Below are 14,673 nucleotides of genomic sequence, written 5' to 3'. Positions count from 1 at the left end.
GGGCACTTTAAAAATGTCATATACCAGTGATTCTCATCCCTGGTTGTACACCAGAGTTATTCATAAAGGTTTAAAGAATCTAGAGGTACAAGTTTCACTTGCTAAGACTTTGATTCAAGACCTCCGAAGTAAGAGTCCAAGCTTCTGTATTTTTAAAACACCTCAATAGGTTATTCTGAGGCACAGGTAGGGAGCCACTTTTCTGGACATTTAAATGGAAACAACTTCCAGGAGGTCCAGAGTGGCATGCTTCTTTATTCAAGTCTAGTGGGGAAGTGTGAGCTGCTTTGTCCCAACATTCCCAGCAAAGTACTGAATCCATTCCAGCTGGGCCAGCTCATATCCCATGCCTATTTACTGGCCAAAGATATGGAAGTGGCTTAATGGCTAGCAAAGGTTGCCTTTATTTTTAAAGGAAATGGTGAAGTCAGTGTCCATTGAACCACATGGATCTTCAAAGAGAAAAATTGGGAGCCCATAGAAAAGGTAAAAAGGGATATACGTTGGGAAAATCCTCAACTAATATCCCTAACAGAGAACCCAAACTCGGGTTCATTAGGATCCTAGGGGAGCTATTGAGGCAGTAATGATGAGGAAGCTCTGATGAGAACTGATATAGTTAACTACTTCCTCTGTCTTAACATTCTTTCTTCAGTTTGTTTTCAGGATACCACTCTCCTGGTCTTCCTGCTCCCTCAGTAGCTGTTGCTTCTCAGTCTCCCCTCTGGATCCTTCTCCCAGACTTTAAAATATGTTAGTAGGCTCCATGGCCTAAGCCTGAACTAATGTTCCAGTACTCTTCTCTTGCTTACTACTTTCAGCCTCACTGACCCTTGGCCAGTTTCCTCAGTGCCTTTCTATTTCCTGTTCCCTTCTTGTGGAAGACACTTTCCTCTTCACGGAATGCACTTTCCTATTCCCTCATTATGAAACATACTTTTCCCATCATGGGGAAATACCTCCCACTCTGATTGTCCTTTCTGAACATCATGTATAAATAGTAGTTCCCACCACTCTAGTACTCTGAAATAATTTTCTCCTTAGCACTTATCACTATTACTTGGCATATGTATTTCTTTATTGCCTATCTCTCACCACCCCATATGTAAGCTCCAAGAAATCAAAGACTCACTGTTTTGATCACTGCTATATTTCAAATGCCAAGAACAGTACCTGGAACATTGTGGGTGCTCACCAAATATTTTTCAAATAAATGCATTAATAAATGCATGAATCATTTTGAACTGCCAAATTAAAACTTCCCAGAAGCCATAATTACCTATAGACATTTCTTCAGTCATTTGAGCTAGAAATTGAAGCCAGTTGAGTTTTCTATTAAAAACAAAAGCAAAAGCATTTTAACTGGTACACTTCCCAATGGATTTTCTGTAAACAGTAAGGTGCATTTGTTGTTTAAAATTAAATATTTATTGTTCTAAACTCACTTGAGAATGCAGAAGATGTTACCAAGTCCCAAGCAACTTCTACCTGCTATCTAATGTTTCCAACTAATGGTGTGAAGGCTCCATGAAAGAAAGAATCTCATCTAAATCATTCATGTTTTAATTCTCAGTGCTTCTCTTAGAGTGAGTGCCTAAGATATATTTGTGAAATTTAAACACACTCTGTTTATGACACTTGATACAACAAGATTTGAATATTGTGTCTTACTAACCCTAGGATTTGGGGAGAAAACAACATGTGCTTTTTCAGCTTTGGATTCATTATCTGAAAAATAGAAACAACAATACCTTGTTAACTGGGTTGTGCCTAGTAAATATTGAATAAACATTAATAAGCATTAACTGTGCTTGTTGTTAGTGCAGTGGGAGTACCTTTTCCTATTTTATATCTCTCCTATGCTCTGTATTTCTGAAGCTCACCTAGAGCGATGCTCCCTCTGACAAATAAATAGTATGTAGAGCTTGGAACCAAGTAGCATAGCTAATAATTTCATTAATGCATGGATTCTAGTGTTTCCTTTTCTTCCCATGTTTATGCCTTTGCAGATTAATAGGAATTGAGAGCTAAAGTACACATCTAGCAGTCGGATAATAGGAAAGACTCTCACTATGAGAGTGAAAAGACGTTGAATGTTGAATCGCCCAGTTGGGCTGTCTGCACTAATAAATTCACTGGATTCACAGCTCTCCACCTCATATGTGTGGGTGAACCTCAGGTGATCTCACTGATTATATGCCACCTATTTTCTCTCCCAAGACTTTAAGCCTAAGGGTGATATGATTAGATAAGATTCCACAAGAGAAATTTCTCCAATGTTTTGGTGTAAATTGTATGTTGTAAAATACACTGCTGCAGCCACTTGCAAATACAGAGATGTCAGTTGCCTAAGATGTGCAATACATGCATGTGCTGTGCCACTGAGCAGATGACTAATGCTCAGAAGTGTAATTGATCAAGGAGAATATTTACTGTAGGAGTGCTGAGCTTTCTACAATAAATGCACTCTTGAAAGGTTGTATGTAAATCAAATGACTGCAAATTGAATAATTTAAAAGGCATTAGGGGAGCTTATTACTTAAATAAATCCCCATGTGACTCTTCAAATCTAAGAATCCTTTTGTAATGCAAAGTATTTATCTTTTTATTTAAGTATCAAATTTTTACATATTAAGTTTTCTTAAATTGAAGTACACCTGTAATATGGAAGAAACAACAACAACAACAACAACAACAGCAACAAAAACCCAGCAACTGATTCAGGGCTGCTCTGCTTTGAGCTTTCTAACTGTTGTGCCAAGAATTGCGGGGCTATCGATTCAGCTTCATGGATTCTCACATTCTGGAGCAGCCAAAGGCCTGGGTCATCCATTCAAGAACAGATTTATCTGGTTATGCTCAATTACTCCAGTGTTCAATACAAATGTTTTCTGTCTGAAAAGGTCAGGAAGTGACAGCTCTACATTTCATCTGGTAGCATTTTTTGTTTTTCATTGTGAAGGGTTTCCCTGATATTCCTTACTTACTTCTTCACTTTCTTTTCATTCTCTCTTCTTTTCCTTAAAGCACTTATCAGAATTTGTAACTGTGTATCACCCATGCACTTCCTTGTTTAATGTCTGTCTCCCTCACTAAACTGTAAGCATTGAGAATGGCAGTTATGCTTACCACTGTTTACTCAGTTGCTAGCATATTGCCTGGCACATAATGAGTACTTAGTATTGGCTGAGGGAATGAACAAGTGACAAAATTAATAGATGGATGGAAGTTAGCCAGTTCCCATTCACTTAGCATCCTTTGGAAATGGTCCTAACTTGTCTAGCTCTGAACTATCCCTCCAGCATCCTTCCATTCTCTGTCTCTCTCCATTTACTTCAACCCCACTCGTTTCTTGCTGATCACAACTGATGTGTGAAACATGTCAGTCCCTCTCCTGGGCTTGCCGTTTCCTTCAGCTGGAGGGCTCTTGCTCATACTAGCATAGCATACTCCTTCCTATTATTTGGGTGTCTACACAAATATCCTTCCTCAGAGAGGAGTTCCTGGTCTCCTCATCTAAAATAGCAGCTCCCCACACACCTCTTAGACATTTATTTGCTCCATGGCACTTATAACTGAACTGTATTTAGGTGTTTATAGGCCATCTCAGACCCTCCATGTAGAATCCAAGAGGTCAGAGACATTGTCTGTCTGTCTTACCACAGAGTGAATAAGAACCACACAAGACACAGAGAAGATACTGAATAGAGAGTATTGACAAAAGGAAGAAGTGCATTATCTCTTTCTTTTCCTTTCATTTTAGTTTTGTTGTTGTTAGTCATATTCATATTATCCCCCAGTAATTGTTTGTGACAATAAAACTTTATTTTAACTTCACCTTAGTAAAACTTTATAAAGTACATTCATCGTAGTATCTTTTTACTTATTTGTATGTTTAAAGTGGCATTGTCCTATATCACCAAATGTATCTTTAATGGCCTAAAAATATGAAGATATTGGAATCATATTCTCATCAACCATAGCCCAATATGAAAGACATACTTGTTGAATTATATACTTCTTCCCACATTTTTGAAGATTTACTATATTTTATTTGATTGTTACATCTACCTTAAAGTTCTCTTTGATATAATCAATCACTAATATTAAGTAAAAAATAAAATGTAATTTTCTTTAAGTATTTTGTGAGACTCTAATATTCCAAAGTACAAAAACAATTATTTTAAAAAATAAATATTAGTATGCTTTTCGTGACACAGACAACCAACATTTTATGACCAAGACATTATCACATAAAGCTTGTATTGGAGATATTTATAACAAGGCTTTTTCTCTTTGGCTTCTCAGGTATTTGACTATGATTTTGGACTACAAGATGACTTTATGGGCTCAGCCTTTCTGGATCTGACACAATTGGAGTTAAACAGGTAACTTTTGAACTGTTGTAATATCACCACCCCTTGTCATGCAGTGGACTTGTGTAACAGAAAATGTCAGCTGATCTGGGGTCTAGTTCTGTCATTTACAGTGGTGAGCTTTCATGCTAGTCAGCCTTTCTCAAATCCATCTTCCTCACTTACTCAGTGGAAATAATGGCATCTTCCCTAACTGCCTCATTCAACAACTTTTCAACCAAAAACTTCTTGGATGCCTACCTGCTGTGTTTCCCAGTGTCATGAGCATCTGTGTGAAGAGACCACCAAACAGACTAGCTTTTTAATCACCTGGGTGCAGGCGGGCTGAGTCTGAAAAGAGAGTCAGCCAAGGGAGATAGGAGTGGGGCTGTTTTACAGGATTTGGATATGTAAAGGAAAATTACAGTCAAAGGGGGTGGTTCTCTGGCAGGCAGGGGTGGGGGGTCACAAGGTGCTCGGCTGGGGAGCTTTTGAGCCAGGATGAGCCAGGAAAAGGAATTTCACAAGGTAATGTTATCAGTTAAGGCAGGAACATCTGGGTGTGTACATGCCATCTGGGTTTATAAGGCCATTTGGGTGTGTATGTGCAGGTCACAGGGGATATGATGGCTTAACTTTGACTCAGAGGCCTGACATTCCTGTCTTCTTATATTGATAAGAAAAATAAAACAAAATAGTGTTGAAGTGTTGGGGTGGCGAAAATTTTTGTGGTATGGAGAGATAATGGGCAATGTTTCTTAGAGCTGCTTCAAGTGGGATTAGGGGCAGCGTGAAAACCTAGAGTGGGAGAGATTAAACTGAAGGAAGATTTTGTGGTAAGAGGCAATATTGTGGGATTGTTAGAAGGACCATTTGTCATATACAATGATTGGTGGTGGTCTGGATGTGGTTTTGTATGAATTGAAAAACTAAACAGAAGACACAAGCTCTGAATAAGAGAAGGAAGAAAACAGGTATTAAACGACTAAGAATCAGGAGGATCTAGGACATCTAATTAGAGAGAGCCTAAGGGGGGGTCAGCGTAATTACTTGCTTGGTTGCTGAGTTTTTAGACTCTAAGTTTTTGGGGTGCAGTCCAAGTTGGTCTGGTGTCTGGAATGAGACTGGGACCTAATAAAAAGGAGTGTCCACACAGGAGCTCAAATGGGCTGTATCCTGTAGCATTCTGAGGATAGGCCTGAATTCTGAGAAGGGAAAGTGGTAAAAGTATTGTCTAGTCCTTTTTAAGTTGGTGACTGAGCTTGGTGAGGTGTGTTTTTAAAAGACCATTAGTCCGTTCTACCTTTCCTAAACACTGAGGTCGGTAAAGGACATAAAGCTTTCACTGAATACAAAGAGCCTGAAAAACTGCTTGGGTGATTTAACTAATAAAGGCCGGTCTGCTCTCAGACCGTATAGAGGTGGGAAGGCCAAACCGAGGAATTGTGTCTGACAGAAGTGAAGAAATGACCGCGGTGGCCTTCTCAGACCCTGTAGGAAAGGCCACTACCTACCTAGTGAAAGTGTCCACCCAGACCAAGAAGTATTTTAGTTTCCTGACTCGAGGCATGTGAGTAAAGTCAATTTGCCCATCCTGGGAGGGGGCAAATCCCTGCACTTGATGTGTAGGGAAGGGAGGGGGCCTGAGAAATTCCTCAGGAGTAGTAGAATAGCAGATGGAACACTGAGAAGTGATTTCCTTGAGGATAGATTTCTAGGATGGAAAGGAAATGAGAGGTTCTAAGAGACAGGCTAGCGGCTTGTAACCTCAATGGAAGAGGTTATGAAATGACGACAGAATAGAATGGGCCTGTGAGGCTGGAAGGAGATATTTTCCTTGGTCTAAGAACCATTTGTCTTGTGTGGGAAGAGATTGATAGGTGGAAGTTTCAGCGGGGGAGTAGGTGGGAGTGACCGATGTGAAGGAGGAAAACTGCTGTGAGGGATAGAAGTTGGAATGCTAGCTCATTTTTTAGCTAACGTAACGTAAGCATTGTCCTGAGTGATGATATCTGATGCCTGTTGATGGCTGCTTTTTAGCTACCTTATCAGCATAAGTGTTGTCTTGAGCGATGGTGGGGGAAAGAAAATAGATTTTGGAAGTTATGAGAACTGTAGAGAGTGAGTTGAGCATAGTTTGTGATTTGTAGGGCCTCAAACAGTATTAAAGCAGTGGCAGCTGCTGCAAGCAGACATGAGGGCTCGGCTAAAACAGTAAGGTCAAGTTGTTTGGACAGAAAGGGTACAGGACGCGGCCCCGGCTCTTGTGTAAGAATTCTGACCACACTAACCATGCCTAGGAAGGAAAGGAGTTGTTGTTTTGCAGAAGGGATTGGAGTTTAGGAGATTAGCCAGACACAATCAGCAGGGAAAGCACGTGTGTTTTTATGAGAGTTGTGCTGAGATAGGTAACAGATGAGGAAGAAATTTGGGCTTGACTGAAGTAAAGGGGGCTGTCCGTGAAGCCTTGTGGCAGTACAGCCCGGGTAATTTGCTGCACCTGATGGGTGTCAGGGTCAGTCAAAGTGAAAGTGAAGAGAGGCTGGGATGAATAGTGCAAAGGAATAGTAAGGAAAGTATGTTTGAGATCCAGAACAGAATAATGGGTTGTGGAGGGAGGTATTGAGGACAGGAGAGTATGTGGCTTTGGCACCATGGGGTGGATAGGCAGGACAATTTGGTTGATAAGGCACAGATCTTGAAATAACCTGTAAGCCTTGTCTGGTTTTAGGACAGGTAAAATTGGGGAATTGTAAAGAGAGTTTATAGGCTTTAAAAGGCCATGCTGTAACAGGCGGGGGATAATGGGCTTTAATCCTTTTAAAGCGTGCTGCAGGATGGGATACTGGCGTTAAGCGGGGTAAGAGTGATTAGGTTTTAATGGGATGTAAGGGGTGCATGATTGGTCACCAAGGAGGGAGTAGAGGTGTCCTATACTTGTGGTTTAAGGTGGGGAGATACAAAGGGAGGATGTGAAGCAGGCTTTGAACTGGGGAAAAGGGTGGCAGTGAGGTGTGGCTATAGTCCAGTAACAGTCAGGGAAGCAGATAATTTAGTTAAAATGTCTCATCCTAATAAGGGAGCTGGGCAGGTGGGGATAACTAAAAAACATTGCATAAAATAATGTTGTCTAAGTTGGCACCAGAGTAGGGGAGTTTTAAGAGGTTTAGAAGCCTGACCGTCAATACCCACAACAGTTATGGAAGCAAGGGAAACAGGCCTTTGAAAAGAAGATAATGTGGAGTTGGTAGCCTCCATTCTGATTAAGAAGGGGACGGACTTACCCACCACTGTGAGAGTTACCTGAAGCTTGGTGTCCGTGATGGTGCAGGGGGCTTCCGAGGCAATCGGGCAGCGTCAGTCTTCAGTCACTAAGCCAAGAAGATCTGGAAAGGAGTCAGTCAGAGCCTTGGGTCAAAGTTCCAGGAGCTCTGGAAGTGGCTGCCAGGTGAGTTGAACAGTCCCATTTTTCAGTGGGGTCCCGCACAGATGGGACACGGCTTAGGAGGAATCCTGGGCTGCGGACATTCCTTGGCCTAGTTTCCAGATTTCCAGCACTTGAAGCAAGTTTCTGGGGGAGGCGGTCCTGGAGGAATGCCTGGCTGCTGCGGTTCAGGCATTTGGAAGTTCTTGTGCACTGGAGATGTGGCTGGGGTTTCTCTCATAGTGGAGGCAAGGAATTGCAACTCAGAAATACATTGCTACTTGGCTGCCTCTACTTTATTATTGTACAGCTTGAAGGCAAGGTTAATTAAATCCTGTGGTGGGGTTTGAGGGCCAGAATTTAATTTTGGGGGTTTTATTTAATGTTGGGAGTGGATTAGGTAATAAAATGTATATGGAGAAGATGACGGCCTTTTGACCTTTTAGGGTCTATGGCTGTAAAGCGTCTCAGGGTTGCTGCCAAACGAGTCATGAACTGTGCTGGGTTTTTCATATTTGATGAAAAAGAGCCTAAACGCTAACTGATTTGGGAGAGGTTGGATAAAGAAAAAGGAGCATTAACCTTGACTATGTCTTTAACTCCAGCCACCTTTTTAAGAGGAAATTGCTGGGCAGGTGCGGGAGGGCTAGTCACAGAACAAAACTGTAAGACAGACCAGGTGTGAGGAGGGGAGGTGATAAAAGGATTATAGGGTAGGGGAGCGGACGCTGAGGAAAAATTGGGACCTAGTTCAGCCTGGTGAGGAGGGGAGAGGTCAGATGGGTCTGTAGAAAAGGAAGATTAGAAAACCTCAGCTACGCTTGGGGTTGAGACTGAGGGGACAGGCGAGAGGGAAAGAAGGAAGATTTGGGACGAGTTGCTTTGGGAATAGAGACTAGGGAGGGACCGATGTGTAAAAGAATGCCTGGATGTCAGGCACCTCAGACCGTTTGCCTATTTTATGACAAGAATTATTTAGATCTTGTAGGATGGAAAAATCGAAAGTGTCGTTTTCTGGCTATTTGGAACTACTGTCGAGTTTGTATTGGGGTCAAGCAGCGTTGCAGAAGAAAATAAGGCATTTAGGTTTTAGGTCAGGTGTGAGTTGAAGAAGTTTTAAGTTCTTAAGAACACAGACTAAGGGAGAAGAAGGAGGAATGGAGGGTGGAAGGTTGCCCATAGTGAAGGAGGCAAGCTCAGAGAAAAGAGAGAGTAGAGACATGGAGAGAAGGGGTTGGGGGGTTCTCGCCCTCCAGAAAAGCGGGAAAGGGGTCAGGATGCAGAGATAAGGGGTCGGGGCACAGAGATAAGGGATCGGGAGTTTCTTGCCCCCTAGAAAAGTGGGAAAGGGGTAGAGACGTGGAGATAGGGGTTGGGGGTTCTTACCCCCCAGAAAAGCAGAGAAGGGGTCAGGAGGTTCTTGCCCCCTAGAAAAGCAGAGAGGGGGTAGAGACAGGTAGAGAAGGGGTTGGTGGTTCTTGACCCTAACTCCCCCGCCCCCCATCCCCCCATCCCCTGCCCCCCACCCCACCCCCGCCAGAAAAGCAGTACTTGCTGCTAAGGGTGAAGGACCAAGGCAGGCATCCCTTCGTGGTCAGACACCTCTGAAACATGAGTGAATAATCAGGCAGACATCCCCGCCTGATTAAATACCAAGGGAAGACTGTCTTCCCCAGTCCGACTGGCGCCGGAGTTTTGGGTCCATGGATAAAAGGCATCGCCTTTGTCTCTACCAGAAAAGGAAAGGAACTGAAATTAAGAGAAGGGAGAGATTGAAGTGTGGCGCCAAGATTGAAAGGAGAAAGGTTGAGGGATAGTAAGAGAGGCTGGAGAAGAGAATAAAAAGAGGCCCCTTAGGGAATTTAAAATTGGTGAGATGTTCCTTGGGCTGGTGGGTCTGAGGACCCGAGATTGTAGGTGAATCTTTCTCACTGAGCAAAGAGCAGGAGGACGGGGTATTGATCTCCCAAGGGAGGTCCCCCGATCCGAGTCACGGCACTAAAATGTTATGTGCGTCCATGTAAAGAGACCACCAAACAGGCTTTGTGTGAGCAATAAGGGATTGCATTGGGGAGTTATACCTGATATAAATGATGAATTGATGGGTGCTGACGAGTTGATGGGTGCAGCACACCAACATGGCACATATATACATATGTAACAAACCTGCACGTTATGCACATGTACCCTAGAACTTAAAGTATAATAATAAAAAAATAAAATAAAAAAAAGCTTTTCAATCACCTGGGTGATGGCGGGCTGAGTCCGAAAAGAGAGTCAGCCAAGGGAGATAGGGGGTGGGGCTGTTTTACAGGATTTGGGTAGGTAAAGGAAAATTACAGTCAAAGGGGGTGGTTCTCTGGCAGGCAGGAGTGGGGGGGTCACAAGGTGCTCAGCTGGGGAGCTTTTGAGCCAGGATGAGCCAGGAAAAGGAATTTCACAAGGTATTGTCATCAGTTAAGGCAGGAACAGGCCATTTTCACTTCTTTTGTGGTGGAATGTCATCAGTTAAGGCAGAAAGGAGCCATATGGGTGTGTACATGCAGGTCACAGGGGATATGATGGCTTAGCTTTGACTCGGAGGCCTGACACCCAGTACTGTGCTAAGCGCCAGGAATCAAGAGATAAAAGACACATTCCTTCCTTTCATGTTGCTCATATGGTTTTAATGGGGCATAAAAAAATATGCATGTTAGTCATAATTATTAAGAATCGGACTACTATATATAAAATACAGTGTGTTCACTTTGCTTCAGAAACAGCAACTCTCTTGTCACTTGAGCCATGGTAGAATCTGATTTTGCCATTGCCGGATTACCAAGGAGTGCTCCTAAGGTGGAGGCAGGTTATTTGTATTTGCTCAGTTACATATCATTGCTTCCCTAGTTGCAAAGTTGCTATTGTTACTAATATTAATCATCCCTTACACCTAATAATGGGCTTATATATTTCAAAGTGAATTTCAACATAGGAACTAAGAATTGATTTGTACTATAGAATAAAAAAAATACCGTTAGAAAAGATCATGCTGAAATAGGCTGCAAAGGAAGCTGTGAAACCCTCTTTGATGGTTGTTTTTTTTTGTTTGTTTGTTTGTTTTTTGTTTTTTGTTTTTTTTTTTTGAGATGGAGTCTGGCTCAGTTGCCCAGGCTGGAGTGCAGTGGGGTGATCTCGGCTCACTGCAAGCTCCGCCTTCCGGGTTCACCGCCATTCTCCTGCCTCAGCCTCCCAAGTAGCTGGGACTACAGGCGCCCACCGCCACGCCTGGCTAACTTTTTGCATTTTTTTTTTCTTTTGAGACAGAGTCTCACTCTGTAGCCCAGGCTGGAGTGCAGTGGCCGGATCTCAGCTCTCTGCAAGCTCCGCCTCCCGGGTTTAGGCCATTCTCCTGCCTCAGCCTCCCGAGAAGCTGGTACTACAGGTGCCCGCCACCTCGCCCGGCTAGTTTTTTTTTTTTTTTTTTTTTGAATTTTTTAGTAGAGATGGAGTTTTACCGTGTTAGCCAGGATGGAATCTTTGATGATTTTGAGAAGGAATTCATGGCTGTTTTGGATCATCATGTTACATCGTGCAGCAGGGATGGTGGAAAACAGGAAAGCAGAGTAATGAGCCAGATCACTACTTTCTATTTCTGTAAATGTAGATGACTAGAGAAATGTAAAGTGTAGAACTCCCTTACGCATTACAGTCAATTTAGTTTTAGCACAATGGCTGATTGGTCTTCCAATAGTCATTGTTGCCTCAGACTGGACAAAAGAGCAGCCTTTCCTATTCCTAAAAACTTAGGAATTTAAGTCCTTCATTCCAGCCCATAGCCTAGCACAGGCTCACACCTCCCTGCCACTGTAGAAAGTGCCCTAAGTAGTGTTGCATGGAGTCTATTATCATGAAAACTGAGCTCAATCTAGAATAGACTGTACTGTTCTTCTGTAAAGGTCACAGGTACTTTCTCTTAGATCTCTGCATAAGGATATGCAAGTGACTAGACTTAATCCCAAAGTGTAAATTTATCTTGTTTCCTATTAAAGATAAATCATTGGTGAAAAATAATTTTAAATGGTGACAATTTGGAATAATTTCAAAAATTAAAAGAGATTATTTATACATGAGCATGTGGTGTGTATTTTGCCACATAACATATTTTATGTATTTCACTAGCAATTCCCTCTCCTCAAAACCACATAAACATCTAATTACTACTTTTTAAAATAACATATTTGTGTATGCTGTTTTATTCTAAATGTAAATCAGTAGTCTCTGGGTATAGAAAAAGTGATAATAATTGTAGTCATATAAATGTTTATGTTATTATACTATGTAATACATTGAGGTATCTCTGAAAGAATAATACATCATAAGACAGTTGTAAATGTTCATATATCTTTATCATGTAATTATTAAAAAATATAATGAAGTTTTTCTATTAATTTTTGTATGTAATCATTACATGAAAATGAACTAAATCAGACTGTAACCCCATATGTGTATTTAGTGTATATGTGTGTATGTATATATATGTATATATATTCACATGTGTGTATCTACATGTGCATGTATATATGTGTATATATATATTCACGTGTGTGTATGTATATGTATATGTATGGTGCTTGTGTATATGTATGGTGCTACTCTCTGTGGGTTTAGAGAGCATAGAAAGGAGACTGATGGGCTTCTTAATAGGGTTGTAGTTTCTTGGCCTTTTCAACCACTTTCTGGAACTTTCATGGGTTTAGAAAGCAGAAATTCATCTGGTGAATTCAGATCTACTCACAGTTTATTGGATAACTTAATACACTGATAATATTTTAATAACAAAAATTGTCCCAAGAAAGTAAAGGAAGACAAAATTGCTTTTTATCTTGAAAGAATAAAGTATTATTGAAAATATATTTGGCTTGTTCATTTAATGACTGTTCAAAATCTAAATATTTTCTATCACAGGCCCACAGATGTGACCCTTACTCTGAAAGATCCTCATTATCCTGACCATGATCTTGGAATCATTTTGCTCTCAGTCATCCTTACCCCTAAAGAAGGAGAGTCCAGGGATGTGGTAAGTTCCCCCACAGCCTAGTAGGAGCTCTTTCTTGCTCTCTCTTGTTCGAATGTTGTGAGCCTTTCTTTGGACCCAGAGGTAGTAACGAAGAGAAGCTGCCTATGAAAACATGCCCTGTTCTTTATTTCTGTGAGTACCTAGGCATTGCTCATTCATGCTTATTGTATCTTTTCAACTCTAATTTCCTGTTCCACCCTCCAGATCAGAACCTCTTGTTGTAAATAAGAAACAGATTTGAATTTTTATTTTAATTTTATTTCTCAATTTCAGACATGCTATATGACAGGCAAATATTAGTATTCATTTGGGGAATACATTTATTAGTGAATTGAATACTTGGAATTCCATGTTAAGGTATCCAGACCCTGCTGTTTTGACTGCATTGTCAGGTGTACCACAACAGAGAAAATGAGGTGAAATTATAACAGAGTTTCTGCTTTCTGGTATTTGTTTACTGAATGATAAGTGAGTACTTTTCATCTTCTTGATGGGCTTCCATATTGATATTACCCATTTTTCAGCACTAGCTGTCTGTACGTCCTTGCACACCATGCTGCTATGAGAAACTGACAAGGGACACAGAAGAGCCAATTACTCCCCCACAGTTGAAGTGACATTAAAAAATATCAGGCTTGACCCACATCAGTATGCTTGCTAGTGTACTTTCTGCCACAACTTGCCAGAGATAATTTATTAGACTCAATGTGCTTTCATGTGCCTGAGAACTACTCTAAGTAGCTCTGACTATAACACATTTCAGCAGTAGACATAATTTTCTTAGGCAAGTCGAGATACTCTATTTCAGGAATGTATGTATTGCTGTCCTGAAATAATGCATGATTAAAGTTGGTTATAGATTGTCTGCTGGAAAGGTATTGTTGGCATTTTCCACTAGACTGTAGGTAAATATTGTGAATTACAACTTCAAATTTGGAAATACTTTAAACTCACTGAAAAATTCACCCTTTCAAGAATTATTTCTCTCCATCCTTTTTAGAAATGTAATGATGAAACATATATTTATATATAATATTTGCTAAATCGGGTTAAGTATCTATACTTCATTCACTGAGGAAGAAATGTCTCTTTTTAAATAAGAATTACCAGATAGTAATACCTAGTGTGAGAACTTAGCTTGGTAAAATTATGTATGTATGTATGCACATGCACCCTTGTGCAGAGGGGTGGGTGAGAAATAATTTTTACAAAAAGTATTTAGAAATGAAAGCCCATCATCTTAAAAGTCACTACTTCAGATGATATTATTTCACCCAGCACAAGCCAAGAAGTATAACCTAGCTGGCTAATCCATACATAGGAATCAATTGTAAATGTTCATTTTGTGTTTTATTCAAATGATTCAATGATTCTAGTATTCACTAAGAACCTACTTTAAGCCAGTTCCTGTGCTGGACACTTAGGATACAATAGAACTTAGACTCAGTGGAGAACCCAGGAATCAATTAGTCACTGATAGGAACAACTGTTTTAAATGCTGTGAAAAAGAGGTATGACTGCTGAAAGAGCAAATACAGGAAAATTTTTACTAGCCAGGGGTTAAGGATTCTCTAAGGAAGTCAAATGAGACCTGAAATATGAAGTGTAAAACAGGCCTTAATAAAGCAAAAATAAGAAAGAGAGGTGATATTTAAAGCAGAGGAGACAACACACACAAAGGCCATGTGACAAGAGGAACCATGTTGCATTTCAAGAATTGAAAAACCACTGGAGTTTAGAGAAGGTGGAAGCAAAGACAGTGTGGGTGATCAGAGTGCATAATGACACTGGGGTGGAAGGACGATGCCCAGACTGTGTAGAACTCATTGACCATGTTA

The 14,673-nt window shown here is 40.9% G+C and overlaps 1 protein-coding gene across 10 annotated transcripts in view; it reads left to right on the top strand.

Moving 5' to 3' along the window:
• MCTP1 (multiple C2 and transmembrane domain containing 1) overlaps positions 1-14,673 on the top strand; it is a 594,518-nt gene that overhangs the window by 346,448 nt on the left and 233,397 nt on the right. For all 10 annotated transcript variants that reach the window (XM_023212153.3, XM_023212158.3, XM_023212156.3 and 7 more), the window contains 2 exons: positions 4,309-4,388; positions 12,724-12,835. In XM_023212153.3, coding sequence (XP_023067921.1) covers positions 4,309-4,388; positions 12,724-12,835 — 192 coding nt within the window. The remainder of the gene's footprint in view (positions 1-4,308; positions 4,389-12,723; positions 12,836-14,673) is intronic.

This window comes from Piliocolobus tephrosceles, chromosome 4 (genome assembly GCF_002776525.5).
Source record: "Piliocolobus tephrosceles isolate RC106 chromosome 4, ASM277652v3, whole genome shotgun sequence".
Taxonomy (NCBI): Eukaryota; Metazoa; Chordata; class Mammalia; order Primates; family Cercopithecidae; genus Piliocolobus; species Piliocolobus tephrosceles.
This window is presented reverse-complemented; position numbering and strand designations above follow the sequence as displayed.